General features: G+C 56.0%; 3 protein-coding genes across 3 annotated transcripts in view; 2 read left to right on the top strand and 1 right to left on the bottom strand.

Moving 5' to 3' along the window:
- Positions 1-9,059, top strand: part of rlsG (RegA-like protein RlsG) — a gene marked incomplete at both ends in the record, with an annotated part of 13,660 nt that extends 4,601 nt beyond the window's left edge. Inside the window, 5 exons of the mRNA XM_002952638.1 lie at positions 2,933-3,193; positions 3,765-3,797; positions 4,280-4,375; positions 4,834-7,301; positions 8,978-9,059. Coding sequence (XP_002952684.1) covers positions 2,933-3,193; positions 3,765-3,797; positions 4,280-4,375; positions 4,834-7,301; positions 8,978-9,059 — 2,940 coding nt within the window. The remainder of the gene's footprint in view (positions 1-2,932; positions 3,194-3,764; positions 3,798-4,279; positions 4,376-4,833; positions 7,302-8,977) is intronic.
- A 2,503-nt stretch (positions 9,060-11,562) lies between these two features.
- On the bottom strand, positions 11,563-16,860 carry VOLCADRAFT_93312 (uncharacterized protein; the record flags this gene model as incomplete). Its single annotated transcript, XM_002952570.1, has 10 exons — positions 11,563-11,610; positions 12,276-12,434; positions 12,600-12,680; positions 12,762-12,845; positions 13,188-13,390; positions 13,918-14,075; positions 14,326-14,615; positions 15,134-15,182; positions 16,215-16,252; positions 16,720-16,860. Coding segments are annotated over 10 exons (1,251 nt in total), but the record flags the coding sequence as incomplete, so codon positions are not given.
- A 645-nt stretch (positions 16,861-17,505) lies between these two features.
- On the top strand, positions 17,506-21,739 carry VOLCADRAFT_105598 (hybrid-cluster protein). The gene is made up of 8 exons (XM_002952637.1): positions 17,506-17,982; positions 18,197-18,576; positions 18,834-18,983; positions 19,294-19,563; positions 19,712-19,894; positions 20,000-20,140; positions 20,264-20,525; positions 20,676-21,739. Exons 1-8 carry the CDS (start codon positions 17,691-17,693, stop codon positions 20,963-20,965), a joined length of 1,968 nt encoding a protein of 655 aa, XP_002952683.1. The 5' UTR covers positions 17,506-17,690; the 3' UTR covers positions 20,966-21,739.
- The last annotated feature ends 11 nt before the right edge of the window (positions 21,740-21,750 follow it).

The raw sequence follows: 21,750 nt of genomic DNA, 5'->3' as shown, positions 1-21,750 counted from the left end.
CTTCTGTAAGCAGAGGACTAAACGGTTGTTAGGGCAGGTGTTTGCAAGCTCCAATGCGTCCTGGGCTGCACACCGAGCTGCAAACTCCAGGAACTGCAAATGGTACGGCACAGACAAGCGAGCATTGCACCCTGTGACCTTGCGCTTCTCAACTTCTGCAACCGCTGGCCTGAGCGTCGTAAGGAAGGGAAACAGCTCGAGTACGCAGACGGACAGCACTTCCTCAGGTATCTGAACCATAAAACGAGGTGCCCAGTGTGCTGTGGCCGGGGTGTTTGGGGCGGTGCAAGGAAAGCCCGCAAGTGTGAGCAATCCGTCTGTGGGCTGGCTCACAAGGTATGACGAGACAGCTAGGCATCAAGGATCCGGGCAGGTGCAACCCGCATCGCATGAAGCTTCTTTGTTGTCCACAGCCCAATGGCACTGAACAGGACGGTGACCCATTGCAAGACAGACTCGCATGGTGAAGACTACGATCCCACCATCTGTCACCAACTGTCCATGCGGCATGCACCCGGGATGGACGCGAATTGCGTGGCGCCCGCAGGCGGTGCTGATGATTCCGCCGGTGCAAGCATGGCTCCCACAGCATCAGCACTGCTGCAACAAGCACACCTCCCACTACGTTGACACCACCCGTCAATTGTCACATACGTGCCGCCGTAGCTACCGGCCTGTACGGATGCAGGGGCCCCGCCCTTTTTCCGGCTTGTTTTCCGGCGAGCAAGCCGACACCCGACTTGTTGGCTGTCTAATTGACTTGCGTTGTCTCATTGGGATGATAGTCTAGTTTGTATATTAGTCTCTAGTGCAGTGCACGGCCAGCTGGTCCGCTGGCTCTACTCTTCGTGAGTCTAGAGCCCACTGTAGCAACCACACACTCACATAGCAGGCAAAGAACTGTTGTGTTGTGATCTCCAGGATTACGGGCGCGTCGCATGCCGGTCAACTGATAAACACGTGTATTTCTGTATTCCGCTTGCGAGGGTGTGTGATAAGCTGATGGGCCATTTCAGCACCACCGGTAAGGTTTCTCCAAAGCATAGAGTAAGCAGTAGGTTCACAATCCTCGGCCGACGGATGCTGCCATCAACCGCCACCTATTTAACCGTCACAAACTTTTCAAGGAAAATGAGGACTGCCACAGCGTTTGTTAAACGCGCTGGACGGGGGCTTTACTTAAGCTACAACTTACAGAGACAGGGCATTCTGTACTTTGCACAGGTGGGATGTTAAACATAGCCCTGATAAGGCACTAGTACGAAAAAATTGCATTGAAAAGTGCGGCAGGCCAGCTGGACTATAAGAAACCGATGTAATACAGCAAAAGTGTTAAATATTGCGCGGCGCCATAACCATATACCTTGCGTCGTGGCGTAACTTCACTCTACAAAATATCTCCCCAATCGTCTCATTTTCCCAGTACATCAAATAGACACCATTCCTAAGCGTTTGACTTGATATTGACGTTCAGATCATAAGCGCCAGGGAGCAGGCAGGCCATTTATGCAAGCCAGGGCGGCTGGGATACTAGAAACTGAGATGTACAGGAGCGTGTTACAGGCGCGTGCAATGACTGGATAGCATGATAAATCATGGATGGCTTTGTGTGTTGCAGAGCTGGGAACGAAACGATGGTTAGAACATAGGATCCAACAAGCTCCTACACAAAGCATACTGGAGGGTATACAACCTGTGATATCATACGATATCATGTGATGAAACGAGAGATCAGGGACAATGTGGCACGAGTGCTGCGATAGAGCTGGGGTTCTGCCGTATTTCGTAATGGAACCTGAGCAATCTTTACTCCATAGCGTCGGTCGTAACGTGGCGGTACAATAGGTTAGATCACGTTGTAAGGCTGCAATCTTTATTTACTGGGGGTTGGGCCTTCTGTCACGTACACAAGCGCGGAAGCAAAAGCGGCGAGCTATCGAAAGCAGTCATGGAGGGCGTCGACCTCACAACCGGCATTACTACACTGCACGGCAAATTGTTTGAGATAACAGGCGCGAATACGCTTCTAGTCTGTTGGTGAGTCGATCTGTCCTCTTGCGCCTATGATGGAAGAAGCACTTCGTTCATCCTGCAATATTGCTTTGTCTCATACGTACAATAATTGCGAACTTCTGTTAAATCGGCGCCACTTGCGGCTACCGTGTTTCAGACGCGCCGTGTTTCACATGCTGAAGACCTTGCCATGCATGCATACGAAGGCTAAATCACAACATCTATTGTGTCCTTGAGGCAACAATTTAAGGTGCAAAGCATGCAAACGCACTTGTAACACGCTTGCGACGGTTTGTTCGTCCTTATGGCCTTCACCCTTCACTACCAACTTGGAGGATTTTTAATTTAACCTTCTTACATTTAAGAACTAGATAGGTTGCAATGTGCTCATCCGGCCCAGCACAGTGCTTTGCATTCGCGACGCAGGTTGAAACGCACACACATTTCACGGTTTCCTTCTGCACTCTCGGAGTGTTGTGTAAGCTGTGTCCTGCCTGCGCGGCCTCGCAGGGTTGGACGGCAGCAGCATCCAGTCCGTAATCAGGCTTCCCTATTCGACTGAGCGCATTCATATATAACTGGCGCGAGAACTTACATGGACTGCACCAATGATACATTACGGCTGCCTGGGCAAGAGGAACCGGCTGGCCAGTATATGCTCAGCCATCAAGGAAATGGTGCAGGTCAACTCAACAGCGGGGCCAAGGACAGCAAATCATGTTTACCTCGTGCTAATTTGCATGAGGCACATAGCGCGCCGGAAGCAGAACCCGCACTAGCAACTGCCAAACTGGCACAGGGCGCGTCTGGACTCGTCGTCTGCGGGAACAACCTCTACGCAGCAGCTCCGTCGGTGAAACGGCTTGGGGCGCCCCTAAAGCCCATCTCGGTTATGTGCAGTCCTCCGCCATCTGAACAGCTAGCCACGAAGAGGCTGCGGGAGATGGAACGGGTGCGACCCGGTCCTACGGATGCGAAGCGTTTGAAGCGGGCCAGCAAAGGTGGGACCTCGACAGGTGGCACTCTTGACGATGGTATCGATGCTGGCGAGCAGACAGAGCGCGGAGACTCTGCCGCTGCAGCCGCCGCTGGGGGGCCCGGTACGCCAACGCAGGGTACGATCTACGGCATCTTCCACCCCGACAGATATCTGTCTGGGGAGGACTGTATTGACTACCAGGTGGGTCTAGCTAAGGGGGGGAGAGGGGCACATGCGGGTGTTGCACGTGACACAAAAATACACATGTCGATGGCGAGGTTCTGTGCTGGCAGCGCTGAAACACATCAAGGACTGTGACTGTGATAACATAAATCGTATATCCGTATATTCCTTTTTGCAACTCACTACTTTGCTCACTTCCAAAGGTGCAAATATTCTATTATTTTCCTTGCGTTTCGATGTATGCAAAGTTGCCTTGTTATACAGTTGTACAAACACGCTACGGTTGTACGGGCAGGTACACTTACTAGTTGCGTGCATGCGTTACGTGCATGTTGCCGTACATCACTGTTATGTTTTTCGTTTTCTTCATGCCACGTATTTCCACGCCGTGCTGCCACGCACAGCCCGTGTCTTAAAAGCTAAGTCCCGCTCTGCCACCGCCTGTCCTGTGTCGTGTGCACGGACCGAGTCCTATCCGTCCTCTCCTTATCCCTGCCCTTCTACCCGCTACTGCTAGGCTTCGCTGTATCGAACCAGCCTTTGACACGGCTTTTTCTTTACATTCCTTTCACTTGTACATGCGCCACAGGGCAACTTCATCACGAGGTCCAAATTCGAAAAGGTGCGACCCGAGAAGGCAGCGACCGCACATGTGTAGCCGTTGCATGTACGGGGTAGGCTGTACGGCATGATGCAGACGATGATTAATTTGGTTGTACGGCTGTACTTGGCTGTCTCCAAAATACAGAGGATCATTCCCTGGTTGTGCTGTAGGCTACCTGAGTGCTGCACAAGGGACAGCGGCGTCCCCCCCGTGGTGTTGCTGCTCACGGCGGTGTCCGCCCATGGGGGACAGGTTGCACTTAGTGCGGACCAGCCCGGGCCCGCTGAGCTCAGATTGCGAAGCGTTTATTGCCCCCCCCCCCCGCCAGCAGCTCCCACGTGCGACCCACATGCCTGCCGGCCTCGCGTCCAATGGTTTCCATCCACCACTGACTTATCGCCCCTCCCGGCCAGCAGCTCCCAAGCCATCCACTCTGCCCTCCGCCGCCGTATCCCTCCCCCCTCTGGCTGGTCCCCTTGTCCCCTTGCTCGTCCCAACAGCTTGGCGGCTCGCTGATGGCCAAGTGGTACAGAAGCATACGCGTGGTCACGACGGACGAGCCCCTGGGCACCTGGCTTACTCGGCGAGGACTGCCGGTGAGAGTGGGAGGGGGAGGGTGTGAGAGAGAGAGAGAGGGTGGGTGTGAGAGAGAGAGAGAGGGTGGGTGTGAGAGAGAGAGAGAGGGTGGGTGTGAGGAGGGCACCTTCGAGCGGCCAAGGGGACGTTCCCCCTCAGGGGGCAGTCAGCCCCCTCAGCCCCCTCAGCCCCCTCAGTACCGCATACGCTCGTGAAACCGCCGAAGGATGATGTAATTCCAGGAGGTGTAGTACACATACATTTATGTATGTACACGTCTTCGAGTGTCAGTTAGGGAGAAGTAAAACCGTTTCTTGGGATCTGGATCCGGGGCATGGTGACCTAGACTGCCAGACCGACTGATTTGCGATGGCGTATGGGGTTTCGGAGCTGTGCATGCCCGTACATGTATGCACTGTACTGCAGCCGCGGAAAAAATTTTAAATCTGGTCATATCGCACTTTGTAACCGCTGACAGGTGCTCAAGGGAACCTCCAGGAATCGCAAACAGGTGATGGCGGATATGAATACTAGCACCACAAGCAACGACAAGGACAACGGCCAGGTGGCGACCCGTGCGACGGGTCCTAAGGCCGGCAGCGGCGGCGGCGGCGGCGGGGGCGGCCGTAACAAAATCGCGGGGTCCCTCTCCGGTACGGGCAATCCTGATGGTGGGCCCGGCAAGCGCGCTGCCGCGGCCGCCGCCGCTGACGGCACGTCAGGTGGCGGCCGTGACGCTGCGACGGCACCTGTGCCGGCCGCCAGCGGCTACGGCACGGGAAGCGGCGATGACGCCGTACCTGCCACTTCTCAGGCCGGATCTGGTCATGGGTGTGTATTCAACTCCCGGGGTGGAGCCGATAAGGAGGCGACGACGGCGGCGACGAAGTCAGGCCCTACTGGCGGCGGTGGCGCCGCCGCCGCCGCTCCCTCTCTGCAGCTTCGGCTATCCCTCGGCACGGAAAGGCCTTTCGCTGATCAGCCGGCAGCGGCCGTCACCGCCGCCGCCGGCGGCGTCGCTTGCTCCGGCAGCCTGCTGCCATCTGCAACGGCAGCGGCGGTGGCGCTGTCAGCACGCGCAGCTGATCCGTACATGTTACCAAGCGGCTCGCCGCTCGGCGGCTCGCCGAGCGGGCGAGCCGCCTGTCTGCCGGTTCTCACCGCCCCTAACCCTGGGGTTGATGATGCTCGAGTGCCGCCGTACAATGCTGCGCTGCGTGGACCACAGCGCTTTAGTCCTAGCTGCAGCTCACAGGTATCGTCGGACGAGCCGCTGCAGGCCAGTTTCCTGTCGTACGCGACGGCCTCGGAGGCTGCCATTGCAGCCAGCGTCCCCGCCAACGCCTCCGTTGCCACCGGGATTGATATGTGCTATCAGGCTGCGGCACCGCTTCCTGTCCGCTTTTCCGTGCCGGCTTCGGGCTCTGGCTTGTCTGTGGAGCTGCCGCCGGGCGTCGAGGTCGGTGGCAACGGCGTCGGGCACGACAGCGGCGCCGCCGACAGCATGCGCTCCGTGATGGCAGCCGTGGCCCAGCCGACGTTGCCGCCGCGGGAAGCAGCCACCTTCTGCTTTGTCAGCGGAAACTCGCTCGGGCGGGCCCCTGGGCAAAGCATTCTTGGCAGCGGCGGCGGCGGCGTGAGCGCCCCGCCGGCGCCACCGCCTGGTCTGCACACATCACCGGAACAAGCAGATGCAGCTTGGCTGTATTGGGCCTGGTCAGGTTATGGGGACTTACAGGAAGGCAGTGGGCAGTTGAGGTCGGCGCCAGTGGCGGCAGCACCGCAGCCCATGGTTACCGTTGTCCGTACGGCACCCGACACGGCCTCGGAGCGGCTTCATATTCGCAATGGCGCCGCCCTTGGTGCTGGCGGCGGACAGCTGCCGTGCGCACAGAGCTGCGGTGGCGGCAGTCGGAGCATCGACGCCGCCGCATCACTGCACATGAGCACCGGGGCCGTCAACGGCGCCGCCGGGTCGTCCTGGCCATCTCTACTGCCAGCACCCTCCTTAGCGCGCTCGTACGGTGGCGGCACGGACAGCTGCGGTTACGGTGGTGCTGGGATCGCCGCCACAACTACCACTACCAACGGCGGTGTAAGCCTCGTAAGCTACTTCGGCAATGGCGGCCGAAGAAGCCTTACGCATTTCGAGCATAACACTCCTCAGGGCGCTCCCTCGAAATGGGCGGCACCGCTGCTAGGCTCGAGCGGGCCTTCGGAGCCGTCGCAACCTTCCAACTCACGACCGCTGAACCGTATCGAGATGGTGAAGCAGGAGCTACTGCGCGGAACACGCGTGGGGGGAGGCGCTACTGCATCCACTGGCGGCGAGGTGTTATGGAATTCCGGAGCCCCGCGGGGCCTCCAATCCACAACGCTGGCGTCGCTGCCCCAGCAGCCGCCGCCGCCGCCGCCGTCCCATCAACTACCACAGCCGCCATTGGTGCAGCTACGATGCGGTGTCTCGGGCAGCTTTGAGGCGCGAGTGGAGCGGCTCATGCGGGGAGGCAGTAGCAGCAGTGGCGGCGGTTGCTGCAGCGGCAGTAGCATGACGCTGGACTGTTCGGGAGTTAGGGTGGCTGCTGCTGCTGCTGCTGGGTCCGCCGGCGGCGGCGGCGCTCTCCTGACCACTTCCTGCATTGGCTGCAGCAGCAGTGGTGGCAATGGAGATGGAAGAGTTGGAGTCGAACCCGGCGCGGATGCAGGCGCCGCGGCAGCTCTAGCGGGGAGGATGGCGCACAAGCACCCGACGGGCTGCTTCGGCCAGCCGCAACAAGGTGGTCCCAATGCGTTGCAACACCTCCCCGCAGGGGGCAGCCAGCAGGCGCTGAGGCTTCAAGACTGCGAGGCAGCTGCAGGCGGCACGGCGGCGCTAGGCTGGTGCGGACCCCTAGGACCCGGCCCTCCCCATTTTCCAGGCAACACCGCGGCGTCGTCCTGGGGCCTGTGAGTCGCCTGAGGGCGCCTCCGCTGGGCTGGCTGCTGCTTTCTTTGAGGAGGGTTTCGGAGCCGGCGGTGACTGCGCCCCGCCCTAACCCGTCGTATCGTTCAATACGGAGATTGATCCCCCTCCGAACAGCTACGTCGGGACGGTGGTAATGCAGCCCGAGTCTGGAACGAGGGTTTGGGTTTGTCGCAGGCCGCACTTGTGTCTGGAGGGACCTTATGAGATGTCTGACGTATGCCGTTGTATGGTATAACGCAGGATAATGGTACTTTGTACCTCTTGGTAGCACTTTCCGTATGACACTTTTCCGTACCGTACGAGCACGGTTTGGTGCCCGCTCAGTCAAGCTCACTTTCGGAAGCTTGTTGTGTGGGCTTGATTGACGTCAGGGTGTTTCTGGACGTTGAGGGACATTCGCGACGACTGTGAGCGCCTCCTAATGGGTATGCTGCATGTACGACATTGCCTGTCACTAATCGAGGTTGGCTCTGTAAGGACGGCTGCTGCTGCTGCTGCTGCTACTACTGTTTCTGTTATCGCTCCTGCAACTGCTGCCGCTGTTTCTTGATGGACCCGGAGAGCAGAATATGCCTTCTTTAAGAACTAGTGGACTGACTGGTAGGATTCTGTAAGCGAGGGAGTTTTTGTGGCTCGCGGCCAGCTCACCGGAATCTGGTCCGCTAGGACGGGATTTGCAAAGCCGTGCAAGGTTTTGCTCCATCAAGTCGCAAAGATTCTTACCACCCTTTCGGGCGGGAGAGATCTCATCGGTCGCTCCGAGTGGGTTCTTGAATAGGAGCGGGTTCGAAATTATAGAAAATCCTTCCCATGTTTGTTAGGTCGTTAGGTGTTTTTTGAGCTGGTGAATGTAGTGGTAGGAAAAATGTGTTCTCCCGCCGGGCAGAACGAAGTGCCTCCTCCTGCGCCTCCTTCATGCTATTGCCGCTCATGTATTTGCCTGGTGGTGGTGGGCACGTTGGAAAACATAAGTGATAATGGTAAGGAAGGTTCGGGCATACGTGCGAGCATGTTGTTCATGTTATTGCTTTTGATGTGTTTGAATGGCCAATTGTTGATTCTATTATTGCAAATCCTTTTTTGTTTTGGCCACGAGAAAATGTGGATGTTTCTGCTGCTGCTGCTGCTCCTTCGGTTCTTGTTTTGATTAAATAGTCGACAGTGGGTGACGCGCGTTGCCATCAATGCCGCAGCTCTCGTACGGGGTCTGTGCATCTAAACAATGCTGAAAAACTAGAATGTTTTATCAAAGCTGTTTTCGCAACCATTGCATGTCATTAAGTTGCGGCGGCAGCAGCAGGGCCCCGGCTGACACACGGCTCTGCCGGCCGGCGTTCCTCAACCATCCTCAGCTACCTGGTGTCTCAAAAAGCGTCTTGAGGAGCCCTCATATACGGTGCGGCTAGGGGCCTGCAGCGACGGGGCCTCGAACACCCAAGATTGCCTGGAGCACTCGCATGGCCAGAAGAGACGACGACGATGGCCTTTTATGGCGACGATGAAGAGCATATCAGGTGTCTTAGAGCGCATCATAATGCTTAAGATGCGAATAGGAGCGTCAAGAATGAGGATACGGGCCGGCATAGTTTTTCCCTTGATGACTGACTGAACGGTGGATGACATATCTGTCTGGCGGCTGCGTGTGCCACTCACACAGCTGCTTAGGTGGTGTGGGCTGCCGCCTGCCGGGGTGTTGGAACTGGTCTACTTGCAGAAGTGGCTTTGAGCAGAAGCCCTAGCGCATCCCTCAGTGCGCTTGTTGGGCCGCTTTTCGGTGTTGGTTCGTACAGGAGTGTACGAGCGTCCGTCGCGACGGGGGTTAAAATGTTTGGCCTTTTATGGTATACATGCTTCGAGCGGCTTTTGATGTTGCTCTGACTGGCTGTAGCTGTCATTAGCATTGTGGAACTAATTCGTTGAGCACGTGTATTGTTATTGGTGTAAACTGGTAGCTACAAGAATGCGTACAAATGGTCATCATGCAAAGTATCATCATGCGCATCGCCATTACATTGTTTGTTGACTGTGGCAGGGGCCGCGGTGCGGTGGATGTTAAAGAGGCGAAGAAAAGCTTTGCGGCGTACAATTTGTGAGGGGTTTGCGTACAAGCTGTTAGACGCGAAGATGCCGCTTTGGATGTGGAGCCGCTGCTTGTTCGTTGGGTAGATAACCATTCGCGTGTGATGGATTGCAGGTTTGACACAACCTTCGTGAGCGGCGAGCCTTCTTTGTTTTCTCGACCAGTAATATAGCTTGTTGAAATTGCGTTTTTGGACGCTTATTTAGACGTTCAAGGTGCGAAACAGTCGAGTCCCTCAGACCGGTTAGCTGTAACTCCAACCGGTAAACCGGCGTTTCGAGATAACGACCCGGTAACCTTATCGGTTAGAGAGCTCACCCAGTTACTGGGTCGTTAGCTCGTTATGTCGGTTACCCTACCGGTCAGTTACCGAAGGAACTCATTTCACCGTTTTCCGAGGTTTTGCATAAGCTTACATGCAATGCGTGAATGCGCTTTAGTTCCAATTGTGAGGGACTGCGGCCTTGATCTTATGGCCACTGCGATCATATGTACGGTCCGCTGGTTTGTGCGGGGAAGCAATCCCATTCGTATTCTGCAATCCAGCGCTACTAATAATGAAACGAAGCTCTTATCCTGACTATTTTCCCAATCGGCCGTTATCGCGTAACAAGTGTTGCATGCGTTTATATTATTTGGGAACGGCCACGGCATTACTGCATGTTTTTGAACTGCCCCGAGTCGGGCCAATGCCGTATTTCATAAACCGGATCATTTTTGGTGCAATTCAGAAGCTTCCAAGAACAAAAAAACAAGGCAGGGTTGGGTTCTTTGTTCCTGTTTCTCACGCAGTACGGCAGCATAAGTCGCACTGTAGCATACGCCGTCTGGCTGCTATGCAGTCTGCATTCATGCCGTACCTTAACAAAGCATGGCTCAAGCTAGGGTAGCCCCGCGCACACACGGCACTGCACGACGAATGCCAATAGACGCTGCCCACATACTCATATCTGGCGATGCGATTCAGACTATTTTGATTCATCTCTGGCTCCCCTTGGAACACTTTAATTCGCAATTCGCTGCACGTGCAAACGCCTCGCACGTCTCCTCTTCTTTGACTTTCATACAAGATAAAGTTCCCCGTGACAACTGTTACTGTGAGATGAGCGGAGGCAGAACTGGGGCCCCCAGCGACCGGTCACGTAAATGAGCTATGAGCTGACCAACCCGAAGCGGTCCACGCTCGTCCATTCCAGTACTAAGTACCGTACCGTCGAGTTGTAAGACCAGCCAAAAGCGTACCCGCGTGAGAAGCCAATGGAGCTAATCCCCACCCTTACATGTTAACTACAGTATATATGTTCAGCAGGGTTAGGTACATGCGGCTAATAAACTCATCCGCCCAGGTTTAGTCATGTGGACTTCATCCCGCGCCATCTCAACGACCGGTTTTCAATTCACGCCTATTTGGCGTGAGGCCATACGGCAATCACCGCCTTCACTCGTATTCCGCACCCACCAGGGTGGCTGTCTGTCTACTGCTCGCGCGGTAACACCCGCCCTGCTGTACAACCAACCGGGCGCAAACAACTAATGCACCACCATGGACACTGACCACGCGCCACTGTCCACGCGCAACGTGCACAAAGGCGCACACATAAATGGCGCCGCCATGGAAATACGGCTTGCACAGGTGGATGTGCGGTGAAACACGGGCACACGAACGAACCCGTGCGTTAAGTCGCATTTGACTTCGGCATCCGATCCGAGAGGTCGTCTCCTCCCTGCCGCCATCCTCGCTTCTTTTCAGCGGACCCCTAAACGGACGAGTACTTGTGGGTGACCGTTGCAACTTCGCGACGTCGTTTCTGACATATTCCAGTAAGATCTTATCTACCCACTTTTACTTGCCAATCTATATCTGCAATCGCAACAATAAATTGCCTTCCCGCTTCGTCCCCCCGCTTTTCCTTGCTTACAAGGCACATCTGGTAATGTGCGCAGGCCACTTGCATCCAAAAACATGCCTACCCGCCTAGGAACTCCTCCTACAGCCTCGTCTTCGGCTTTCACGAAGCTTCGCTGAGCCTCAAACAGATTGTCCCTGCAGCTTCTCAGCATCTTGCGCAGCTTCTCAGCAGGTTCCGGTGGAGGCGATCCTGAGGTTTCCTGATAGGGGTCGCATCCACCGCGCATCCCTCACCGCCCATCCGGCCATCTCTTCACATGATGTTGCAGCCACTCCTGGCTTGTACATCTGCCGGCGGGGCCTGCGAGCCATAGAGGAATGGGGGTTACGGGGCAGCGGGAAGGGGCGGGATACAAACCCAGGAGCAGCCAGGGCTTGTTGACACGGTGGGTTGCGCATGGCCGTACGACATAAGGCGCATCATGTGTGGCCGCTGCCACATGCTGAGTCATGCTTGCAGTCGCAGGTGCAGCTGGTAGTTACATTCTCCCGAATACGCAGTTGCAGACGCAGTAGTAGCAGTAGCGGGGGAAATGGCAGTTACCGGGGAGGAGTTGCAGTCCGGGCGGGGGAGCTATCCTTGGTAGGGCCACAAACAACGGTGAGCACATGCCTCCCGGCCGATAAGTGCAGGAAGGCTCACCACGGCCCCACCCGCGCCCCGCCGGCTAGATAGATAAGAGGGAGGGAGGCAGGCAGGGCGGCAAGGGGAGCTACCCGGGGACGCAACCCGTTCCGAAAAGGTGCCAGCTCATTGGCAAGCCTTCCAGATTGCATATTAGCTATTTAAACCCCATTATAAAAAGCCACTCCAGTGCTGCGCTTTGATTAGGTGGCACTCCCTTTTGTTAGTATGACCCTGCTGTGATCCACGTGCGCGAATGACCCACGGGTCACGACAGCAGACGCGCGACCTGCGTGTTGGGATCGGTCCTCCATCTGAATCATCCGCCATTGTTTCCTCACCGGCGGCAGCACGGGCTCAGGCTGGAACACGTCCGGCGCTACGCGGACCGCGGCATTGGCGACCGCGTCAGGCGGGTGCTTGGGCAGTGGCTGGAAGGTGACGGCCAGGCGGTCCCGCTGAACGGCAGATCGCAGCGCGGTGCAGGCTGCCCGGTCCGCCTGCGGATATAAACACACGTACATACGTACATGAATACATACATATATACATACACACATAAACAAAGCCGGAAAGAAAACGGAGCACATTGGACAACAAGACGGCTGCAGGTAGACGCGCAGGAGTGTTGCCTGGGGCCTGGCTTGCTTAGATGGACGACTTACCGACTTACCCACTGGCTGACTGGCAGTGACTTTGATATCGTTGATACCGCTGGTAGTTGCTTGTATTTTAATAAAGAGGGCCTAAGGTTGTTCACAAATCGGTAACATCACGAAGGTGCAAAACAACCCCCCGCCCCGGCCCCCGCCCGCCTCCCCCCCTACCTGCACGAACTCCAACCCAGGGGACTCCGAATCACATCTGCGGTCCAAATACCGACTCGCCGATTCCAGCAGCCGGAGGCATTCCTGAAGGGAGGGAAGCGGCGGGGGACGGGGAGGGCGGGGGTCCACCATCGCGAGAGGGAGAGAGGGCTCGAATATGGCGCAAAAGACGAGGACAGCGCACCTACTTCCAAACTCCGAAGCAGGGTAAGGGGGGTTTGGGGCCCCGAGGCACCCCGGAGCGGTGGTGGTGGAGGTGGGGGTGCCATGGCGCTGTCAATGTCAAGCAGATCCGTGGGTCGGGCCGCCAACCGCCGGGGAATACTCAAAAAGAGCTCCGGGACCCAGATCCAGATCCAGATCAAGATCAAGATCGCATCTTCCCCAGCACTGCCCGGTGGGTCCCCGGTCCCCATCCCACCCCACCTCACACGCCGCCTCAGCCTCCCCCAGTTCCAGAGCTATCTGCCGTTCCCTGGCCACACAAAGCTGAGCTCGGGCCCCGTGAATCGCCACAGCGGCGGGTAGCAGCCGGTGGGTCAGGCGGTCAGAGAGGGGGAGTCCGGATGGGGCGGCAGCTGCCAGCGCCTGGGCCGCCGCCGCCGCCGCGCGGTACAGCGACACGCAGCCTGAGAGGGGACGGGAAATAATGAAACGTTCGTAACTTTCTTGCCTTTGCGTTTTCCTCAATGGCGCGTGAAACTGGTGTTCTTTCTGAGGTGGTAGGAAGGGGGACGAAAGGGAGGACATGGGGTTCTACGCAAAAGCCAACAGGATGCCAACGCTTGAAAGAAGGGGATTAAAGCCAGGCGGGAGTTAATAAAATAGTTTCTTTCGGGGGGGTCCCAACCCCTCCCTCCCTCCCACCCTCCTTCCAGGCGGACTTCGGGGCAGGCCCCACTGTGGTTGCCAGTCCGTCCAGCCCACGTACCTCATACCCGTTCTTTCAACGGCTATACCCGAAACCCAACGCCCGGCACTTTTCCATAATTCCCCCCGACACACACACACACAGAGGCAAACACACACACACAGACACACACACACGCACACGCACACGCACACACACAGACACACCCGGCCCTCCAACAGTCCCCCTCTTTCCTTCCATTGCCATCAGCAACCCCAACCCGACCCAAACACGAAACCCACTAACCCCCAAACCCCTCAAAGCGAACCGCGCCTGCATGCAGAGCCCGCTGCGTGCCCGGTGACATGCCCTTCACCTCCGCCGCCACAGCCACCAGCGCCTGAGCCTCCGCCAGACACAGTTGCTTCATGCAGAGGGCCGCAGCTGGCAGCAGCTCCAGCGGCCTGTAAGTTGGAACGAGATGAGACGGCGGACAGGCTGCGGGGGAGGTGAGAAGACGCCGATCATGGCGACATGCACGTCATCACTCGCCGTACTCGCCGTGGTGCGTTCGGTAGACGGCATTACAGCATTCCAGCTGTTTCCCGTCCGCGGCAAAAAATCTAGAACATGCGTAACCGCGTCAACACTGTAGCGGCAAATCGTCGTCGTCGCTGTCGCCGCCATCGCACCGAACACTAGTACACATCGTACCTGTCGCCGGCTGCCAGCGCGCCCGCGCCCCGTAACGCCGGCAGCAGATTCTCCGCGAGGAAGTCGTACACGCCGGCCGCGCGTCGCAGCCCCGCGACTGCCGCCGTCAGTGCAGGCTGCACCCTGGACGCTGCTGCAGCCGTCGCCGCCGTCTCGCCGCTGTCGGCGTCCGCCACCGCCCCGTCCGACCCCGCCGGCGCTGCCGCCGCCTCCGCCAGGTGCCCGCTAACGTTGCTGATGTAGTGCTGGAGCGCGGAGTGCCGGAGGGCAGCTGCGTAGGCGGTATATACCTGGCAAAGGAAGGGAAGGGGGTGAAACGGATGGAAAGGGAAGGGGGTGAAACGAATGGAAAGGGAAGGGGGTGAAACGGATGGAAAGGGAAGGGGGTGAAACGGATGGAAAGGGAAGGGGGTGAAACGGATGGAAAGGGAAGGGGGTGAAACGGATGGAAAGGGAAGCGGGTGAAACGGATGGAAAGGGAAGGGCGGGAAGAAGGACGGCAGGGCAAGCGGCGTCCATAGGCTTGCAACGACACGATACGACCATTTGACAGTTTTCATCCTTCTGTGTTCTTTTTAGATTTACGTGGCTGGAAGATCCAGCCTGATGTTTCAACTGTAAGCGACGGGTGGGCCGCTGGCAACTTCTGGCCCAAACCCCATGCACTAAATCTTCTTGGCCGTACATCCGTACATTGCAGCCTCCCAGAATGATCAAAGCCGCCATAAAAGAATTGTTTTCGTATCGTGCCCGTACTTCCTGAGTACCACCATCATTGTCGTACCCACCATCATTGTCACCACCTTACCATGGCAAGCTCCTGCGGCAGGGAGTCTATTCGTAGGAACCGCTGCGGCCTGTACGACACGGTACGGCACACCAAAAAAACATGTCTTGTCACACACCCACACGTGTACACGATACATGGAAACTCCGAACCCGGAGCGCACGGTGCTGCTGGCTTCGGTTTAAAGCGTACTGTCCCTATGATACGACGACTGATCTGAGCGACCGAATTGGTGCAAGATGATTCGTAAAGGTAGGATGGACTTCTTGAATCATCTCCGTAGCCAGGAAGGGAGGGAAAGCATCTTGAAAATAACTTGGGCGACAGCGACCCAGGGTCACCAAACCCCCCTGGGTAGATCCGGTCCTGATTGTGACTCCCGCTTAGGTTGTGACAAGAAACGGCGCGATAAAAGCGGTACGACAAGAGCACTTCCAGGTCCCGGCCCCGACGGATACAAACAACCCAATTCCCAACTAACATTGCTGTGGTAAACGCACAGGGCGGGTCGTACAGCCAAGTCGCCATAAGCACCAGGGCATGCCAGGGCCCCCACTTTGGTTATTGTTGCTTGTGAGGCAGCTGATGCGATGTAAGGGCTTCGGAGGCCGAAGAGATTGTTGGGTGGCCTTGGGAGCCCGCAAGAGATGCTGCAACGGACTCCGGATGGGGATTGCGGCGCGCCTGGACCGCATTTACCGTCCCACCAATCAGCTTGGACTCCGTAATCTGCTCCGGTTCTGCTGTTTCTCGCGATGCAGCTGGAAGCCCTTAATGCAGTTATTGCTGCTTCGCCTTCCCTGGGCCTCCACGATAGGGGGCGTGGCCGCTGCTTTCCCTTTCCGCAACCTAGAAGACCCTAACGCCCCTATGGACTCTAGGCAGCACCTTTCGCGTACAGTCCAGGTCGCGAAGGCCGTCAAGAGGCAGGCGTCACGCAAGGAGAATCGAGAAGATTACGCATCCACATCCGCCCAGAGTTCCTGCCACACCTGACCCACTTTTTGGACAGGGCCGAGGTCCACTCGACCTGTAACCAGCCCATTGTCGCAGCAGCCGCAGCCCCAGCCGCAGCCCCAGCGGTAGCGGAGGCCAGCTGTACCTGCGCGGCGGCTGCGCGGCCACCTGCTGCGTCTGCAACTGCGCGGGTCAAGCCATCCAGGCGCGAGGCAAGGTCTGCCAGGTCCCCCAACACCACATCTGGAATTAAGTTCCCGCGAAGAGACCCGCTGCTGGAGAGCGATTGAAGCCAGGTGCTAATGGCACCGCGCCGGAAGGTAAGGTCGATTAGGAAGTCGGGCCGGGCTACGGCGGCCGCGGAGGATGGTGCTCTCGCATCCTGGAACACGTCCGCCGAGCAAGCATGAATCCATTTGCATAAAGGAGGAGACGGTAGGCAGGAAACAATGGTCGCTGGGAAGGATAACGTAGAGGCGCGCGAACAATTGCTGCGTGCTAGCAACTATAACTCGCGACCCTCGTTCCACATAGGGATGCGGTCAGGAAGGTTTTCTGGAAGAAATCGCATGCGATGCACAACTGCCTGTACTAGAAAGCTTAACGATGCCCTTGAAACTGACGGTAGCCATGATTCGTTGCCCCCGCACCTGCTTGGAGAGAAGCGAGTAGTCATACGCCTTTGTCTGCAACAACTGAAGTGGCTCTAAGAAACTAAAAAACAAGCCGCAAGGTCGATACGTCTGCTTTGTGGACATCACCCTTTCCGTTACGTTGGCGAAGATTTTCCTCTGTAAGTTATGATCAAAGCAATATGCAAGCGCAGTGCCCTCGTTGTGTTGAATCGGGTCCCCCAGCATGCCTCAAGAAGACTTAAGATTATTACCGTGGCATACAGTTATTGACGGTTGCATCTCCGACCGCCCAGTCCAAGGAAATAGCCTTTGATTACTAATCCAGCTTTGTCGCGCGGCTTTGTCGCTGGAAATATTTAGGGGCGGTAGGCTTTTGATAACTCCTACGCCGGTACCCAGGAGCATTCCTACCATTTAACGGTTGGAAATACATCCGAATGAGCCGGAAAAAAGCTAAACCACTGAAACACGCAAGGAGGAAAGATATGAGGATAATTTGTTGGACATATTTCGACAGTTATTGATTATTGTTTGCCCATGCATGTCGCATGCATCAATTATTTTCTCGCGAGGTTATTGCTGCAAAGTGTCTCGACATTCATGGAGTGGGGAAGTTATTCGGCCGTTGACCTATTACGAAATAGCAGCAGGAATGTTCCTTATGACATGGGTTAGGTACATGGTACAAATTGGAACATGTGACCCGGAAGCGCCCCTTAAAGGTGTACGGCAGCTGACAAAGAGGCAGGTCCCGGGACACATAAGCAGTGATAAATGACAGTAATTCATTAACTCAAGCAACAGTATACTATTGCTTTTTGTTTGTACATACTCTCGAGTTACAGATCGAAACGAAAGACCTGTTTCGGAACGAGAAAACTGTTTCGCGAATCCACTTTGGAGTGAAGTTAACCGCTTGGAAATCCCTTTTCCGGTGCCTCGACACGAGCCAAGCCAGCTTGCAGTACTCCTTACACACCTCGAGAATGCTGTCGCGTTGCCTGTCGTCGGTTGGCTTCCGCTTTGGTAGCAAGATTTCTGGAGGCAACGTTTACCTCCTCCGTGCGGGTTCTATTGGACATTCAACTGGACGTTCCGCACAGCGAATTCTTGCCTACTTGCCAACTACACCAACTGAGGGCCCTTCCTGTCAACAGCTTCGCGACATGGCATCTATCAAGGTTCGCATGGAAGCTGCCAACCAGGCCCTCAAGGAAGACAAGATGATGTGCTACCAGTGCGAGCAGACGAGGGGTGGAACTGGATGTACTGAAATTGGTAGGTAACTAGACTACCGGTACAGTTTTAACTCGAATAGTTCTCGCTTGTCAGAGCCTGCCTTAACATCTTAACAAATCCTAAAAGCAATAATTTTGTAAGGAATATTTTTGTCAAAAATGCGTTTCGTGCTGTGCTAGGAATAAGAGTTCACTCCTATGCGTGGCTGCATCTTTCTACCTAAGCTCATAATCCACACCTGGATCGGATGCAGGTATCTGCGGCAAGACGCCCGAGGTGGCAGCGCTGCAAGATCTCCTAATCTACACGGTCAAGGGTCTCGGCAGCCTTGCTCACATCGCGCGCTCTTCAGCAGGCATCGAGGATCAAGAGGTTAACACCTTCATTAACGGTGCCATCTTCTCCACCCTTACCAACGTTAATTTCGCCGATGACCGCTTTGTCGAGTTTGTTAACGACTGCCGCCGGCTACACGCACAGCTTATGGCCAAGCTGACCGCGGCCGGCGTGACCCCTCCGATGTCCGCTGCCGCGGTTCAGCCATGGTTTGGTTCCATGCCCCACCCGCTTGAGTGGAACTCCCAGGCTGTGGCTCTTGGCGGCGTGGGCGACATGATTGAAATCGGTCATCAGGTACGCAGCAACGCATGCTTCCACACCAAGAGCTTGTAGCGCACCTGCTCAAAACTCACCCTGACCCAAATCTGCGGTTGCCCCCTGATTCTACGTGCCAGTGCCGCCTCATCTATTTTGCCCATCCGTGCCGTAAAAGAACCGTTTACGGTTCGGGTTGCAGCGCTAGCTGCTGACTGAGCGTTCGCAGCTTGTAATTATCTAATCCTTCATTTTACAACGGCCGCTCCCATTATCGCTGCTTGCCTTCCGTGCAGACCGGTATCAAGGCGCGCCAGGAGATTCTGGGCGAGACGCTAGCGGGGTTGCAGGAGCTGTTGATGTACGGCCTCAAGGGTCTGGCAGCCTATGCACATCATGCCGAGGCGCTGGGACACACAGACCCCACCGTGTACGCCGATGTGCAGGTATGTGTGCGTGCCTGCTTCCAGCTGTTCAACGGCAGCACCTTCCTTGTGATGCAGTACACGTAAGATAAGATACACGTATCTTATGTCCATCGGCCATCCACTTTTGTAGTCTGCTCGGTGGACGAGCTTCCCTTTTTAGCCTTGCTTGCCTTGGCGAGGCCGTACGTGTTTTTAAAGTTGTACGCTCAGTAGGCTGAGCATCATGGCTATTGCAACACGGCTATTGCGAGATAATTGCTTCTCATAAGCGTTAGGCCGTAATCCTTGCCTACACAAGTAACCGTATATTTTTTGAATGCGTGCGCAGGAATCGCTCCACTTTCTGTGCAGCCCCGCGGCAGCTGACGTGGGCAATGTCCTGGACCACTGCTTCAAGGCCGGCGCTACCAACTTCCGGGTGATGCAGATGCTCAGCAACGCGCACACCAGTACCTTCGGTCATCCCGTGCCCACGCCCGTCAGCCTCAACCCCGTGCCCGGCAGAGCCATTCTAGTCACTGGTCACGACATGCACGACCTGCACATGCTGCTGGAGCAGACTGCTGGCAAAGGCATCAATGTGTACACTCACGGAGAGGTGAGCACGCGAGGGGTGCTGGGGCATGGATAGCCAGGTTGACGCTTGCGCGTATGCTATTTGCGCTTCGCTCTGCAAGCTTACTCGTATTCAGCTGTCCCGATAACTGTTCTGTCAATATTTGTGTTGTTTTGCGCTTCCCGTGAAGATGCTCCCTGCACACGGCTACCCGGGGCTGAAGAAGTACCCCCACTTGGTGGGGCACTACGGCGGCGCCTGGTATCGCCAAAAGGTCGATTTCGCGGACTTCCCGGGAGCCATCGCGGTCACAACCAACTGCGTGCTTGACCCACTCCAGGCGTATAAGGACAACATCTTCACAATCAACGAGGTAAGCTTTGCGAACGTACACAACGTCAATGGCGCTTGGTTACCTGTTGATTTTGAGTGCCTTGCAAGCTGCTGCTTTGTCGCTTGCCTCCTTTTCGCCCTGCAGACTGGCCTGGCTGGCGTACCGCACATCCGGGCTGATGGCTCAGGGCACAAGGACTTCGGTCCCATCATCAAGCGTGCACTGGAGCTCCCAGGCTTCTCTCCTCAGGACGTGGAGAAGCGGCCCAAGAAAAAGGATGTAACGGTGAGTGCTGCCCACGCCGCAAGACGTGTGCCCGTGCAAGGACTCCTGCCCAACTTGCAAGGTATCACCAGCCCGTTTGTATGTGCACAGCTTCTGACTTTGGCTCCCTGGTTCCTGCCTAAGGTTGGCTTCGGGCACAACGCGGTTCTCAGCGTGGCGCCGCAAGTGGTTGATGCTATCCAGTCCGGCCGCTTGGAGCACATCTTCTTGGTGGGCGGCTGTGACGGTTCGGAGCCGCAGCGCAAGTATTACTCCAAGCTGTATCAATACATGCCAACTAACACGATGGTGCTCACGCTGGGCTGCGGGAAATTCCGCATCTTTGACCAGGACTTCGGCATGCTGCCCGGTACCAACATCCCACGCCTGCTCGATATGGGGCAATGTGAGTTACGGCATGGACATGTTCTCATTTGCGTATGCCCCCTGTTTGGCAAATCTTTATTCGCTTAATGTTGCCATCCTTCGTTGAGGTGTACAGGCTTTTATCATGTTCACCTGCCTAACCTGTGTGGCTAAATTTCCCTTGCTGCAGGCAATGACGCATACAGTGCACTGGTGGTGGCTACGGAGCTGGCCAAGGTGTTCAAGACGGACGTGAACTCCCTGCCCCTATCTCTGGACTTGTCGTGGTTTGAGCAAAAGGCGGTGGCGGTGCTGCTGACGCTACTGCATCTAGGCGTACGCAACATCCGTCTTGGCCCACGTCTGCCAGCCTTCCTGACGCCGGAGGCAGTAAGCGTATTGGTGGACAAGTTTAACCTTATCCCAGCCAACGTGGCCGACCCCGCGGGGGACATGAAGATGATGATACAGTGCAAGTAGATCTCTTGTGGGTACGATCAGCGTACCCACGCGTACATGCTTGATTGGATTGTGTTTGTCGTTTTGCTAGACAGTCTCGTGAATGGTATGATGGACATTTAGTTTGGGTTACAGTGACAACAATTTTATGCATGAGAACACTCACGACCGCTGTCCACAGTGCCACTTTGGGTCATAACCCAAAGAGGGCGACAGGAATACATGTGCAGGTGCGGAGAAGGTGTGTTTTTCGCATTCCTTTCCCTAAACCATAATAACCTTTGGACTGTTTCTAGAACGAGAAATAAGACATTTTGCGGGGAAGGTGTACGTCACGATTTTTGATGTTGGTAGATAAATATGGGTCTAAAGAATAAGTACGTGAATGCGCGGGGATGGATTATTTTACCTCGATCGGAGTGCACCTTCTGGTTTGGCAGGTCTTTCCTCCGTAACCTGTGACAACGTGCTGTCGCGATGGTAACCCATCAAACGTTGGCCCTGTTAATTGGGACGCGTCGGCAGGCACTTCTCACCAACAATTTCGACGTCGCTGAAGATGTGTACATAGCCTACTCTGCGTCGCCGATTACGGCGTGCTGTGTCCCCGCCTTTTGCTGCTGATATTGCTTGAGTTGGTGGAATGCAATTAATAAACGAAGACGTTGGCTCATATTCATGTGTCTCATCCCTGACGTTTTCATTCGGGATTGGAAGTGTTTGGGAAAACTTGCGCCGGTGGAGGATGTTCGGCGTCGTCGAAGACTGCCGTGCCTGTGTAATTGCCTGCTGCTGCTGCGGTTTGA

This window comes from Volvox carteri, assembly GCF_000143455.1.
Source record: "Volvox carteri f. nagariensis unplaced genomic scaffold VOLCAscaffold_31, whole genome shotgun sequence".
Lineage (NCBI taxonomy): Eukaryota > Viridiplantae > Chlorophyta > Chlorophyceae > Chlamydomonadales > Volvocaceae > Volvox > Volvox carteri.
Note: the sequence above shows the minus strand (reverse complement) of the source record. Positions and strands in the feature narration are given on the sequence as shown.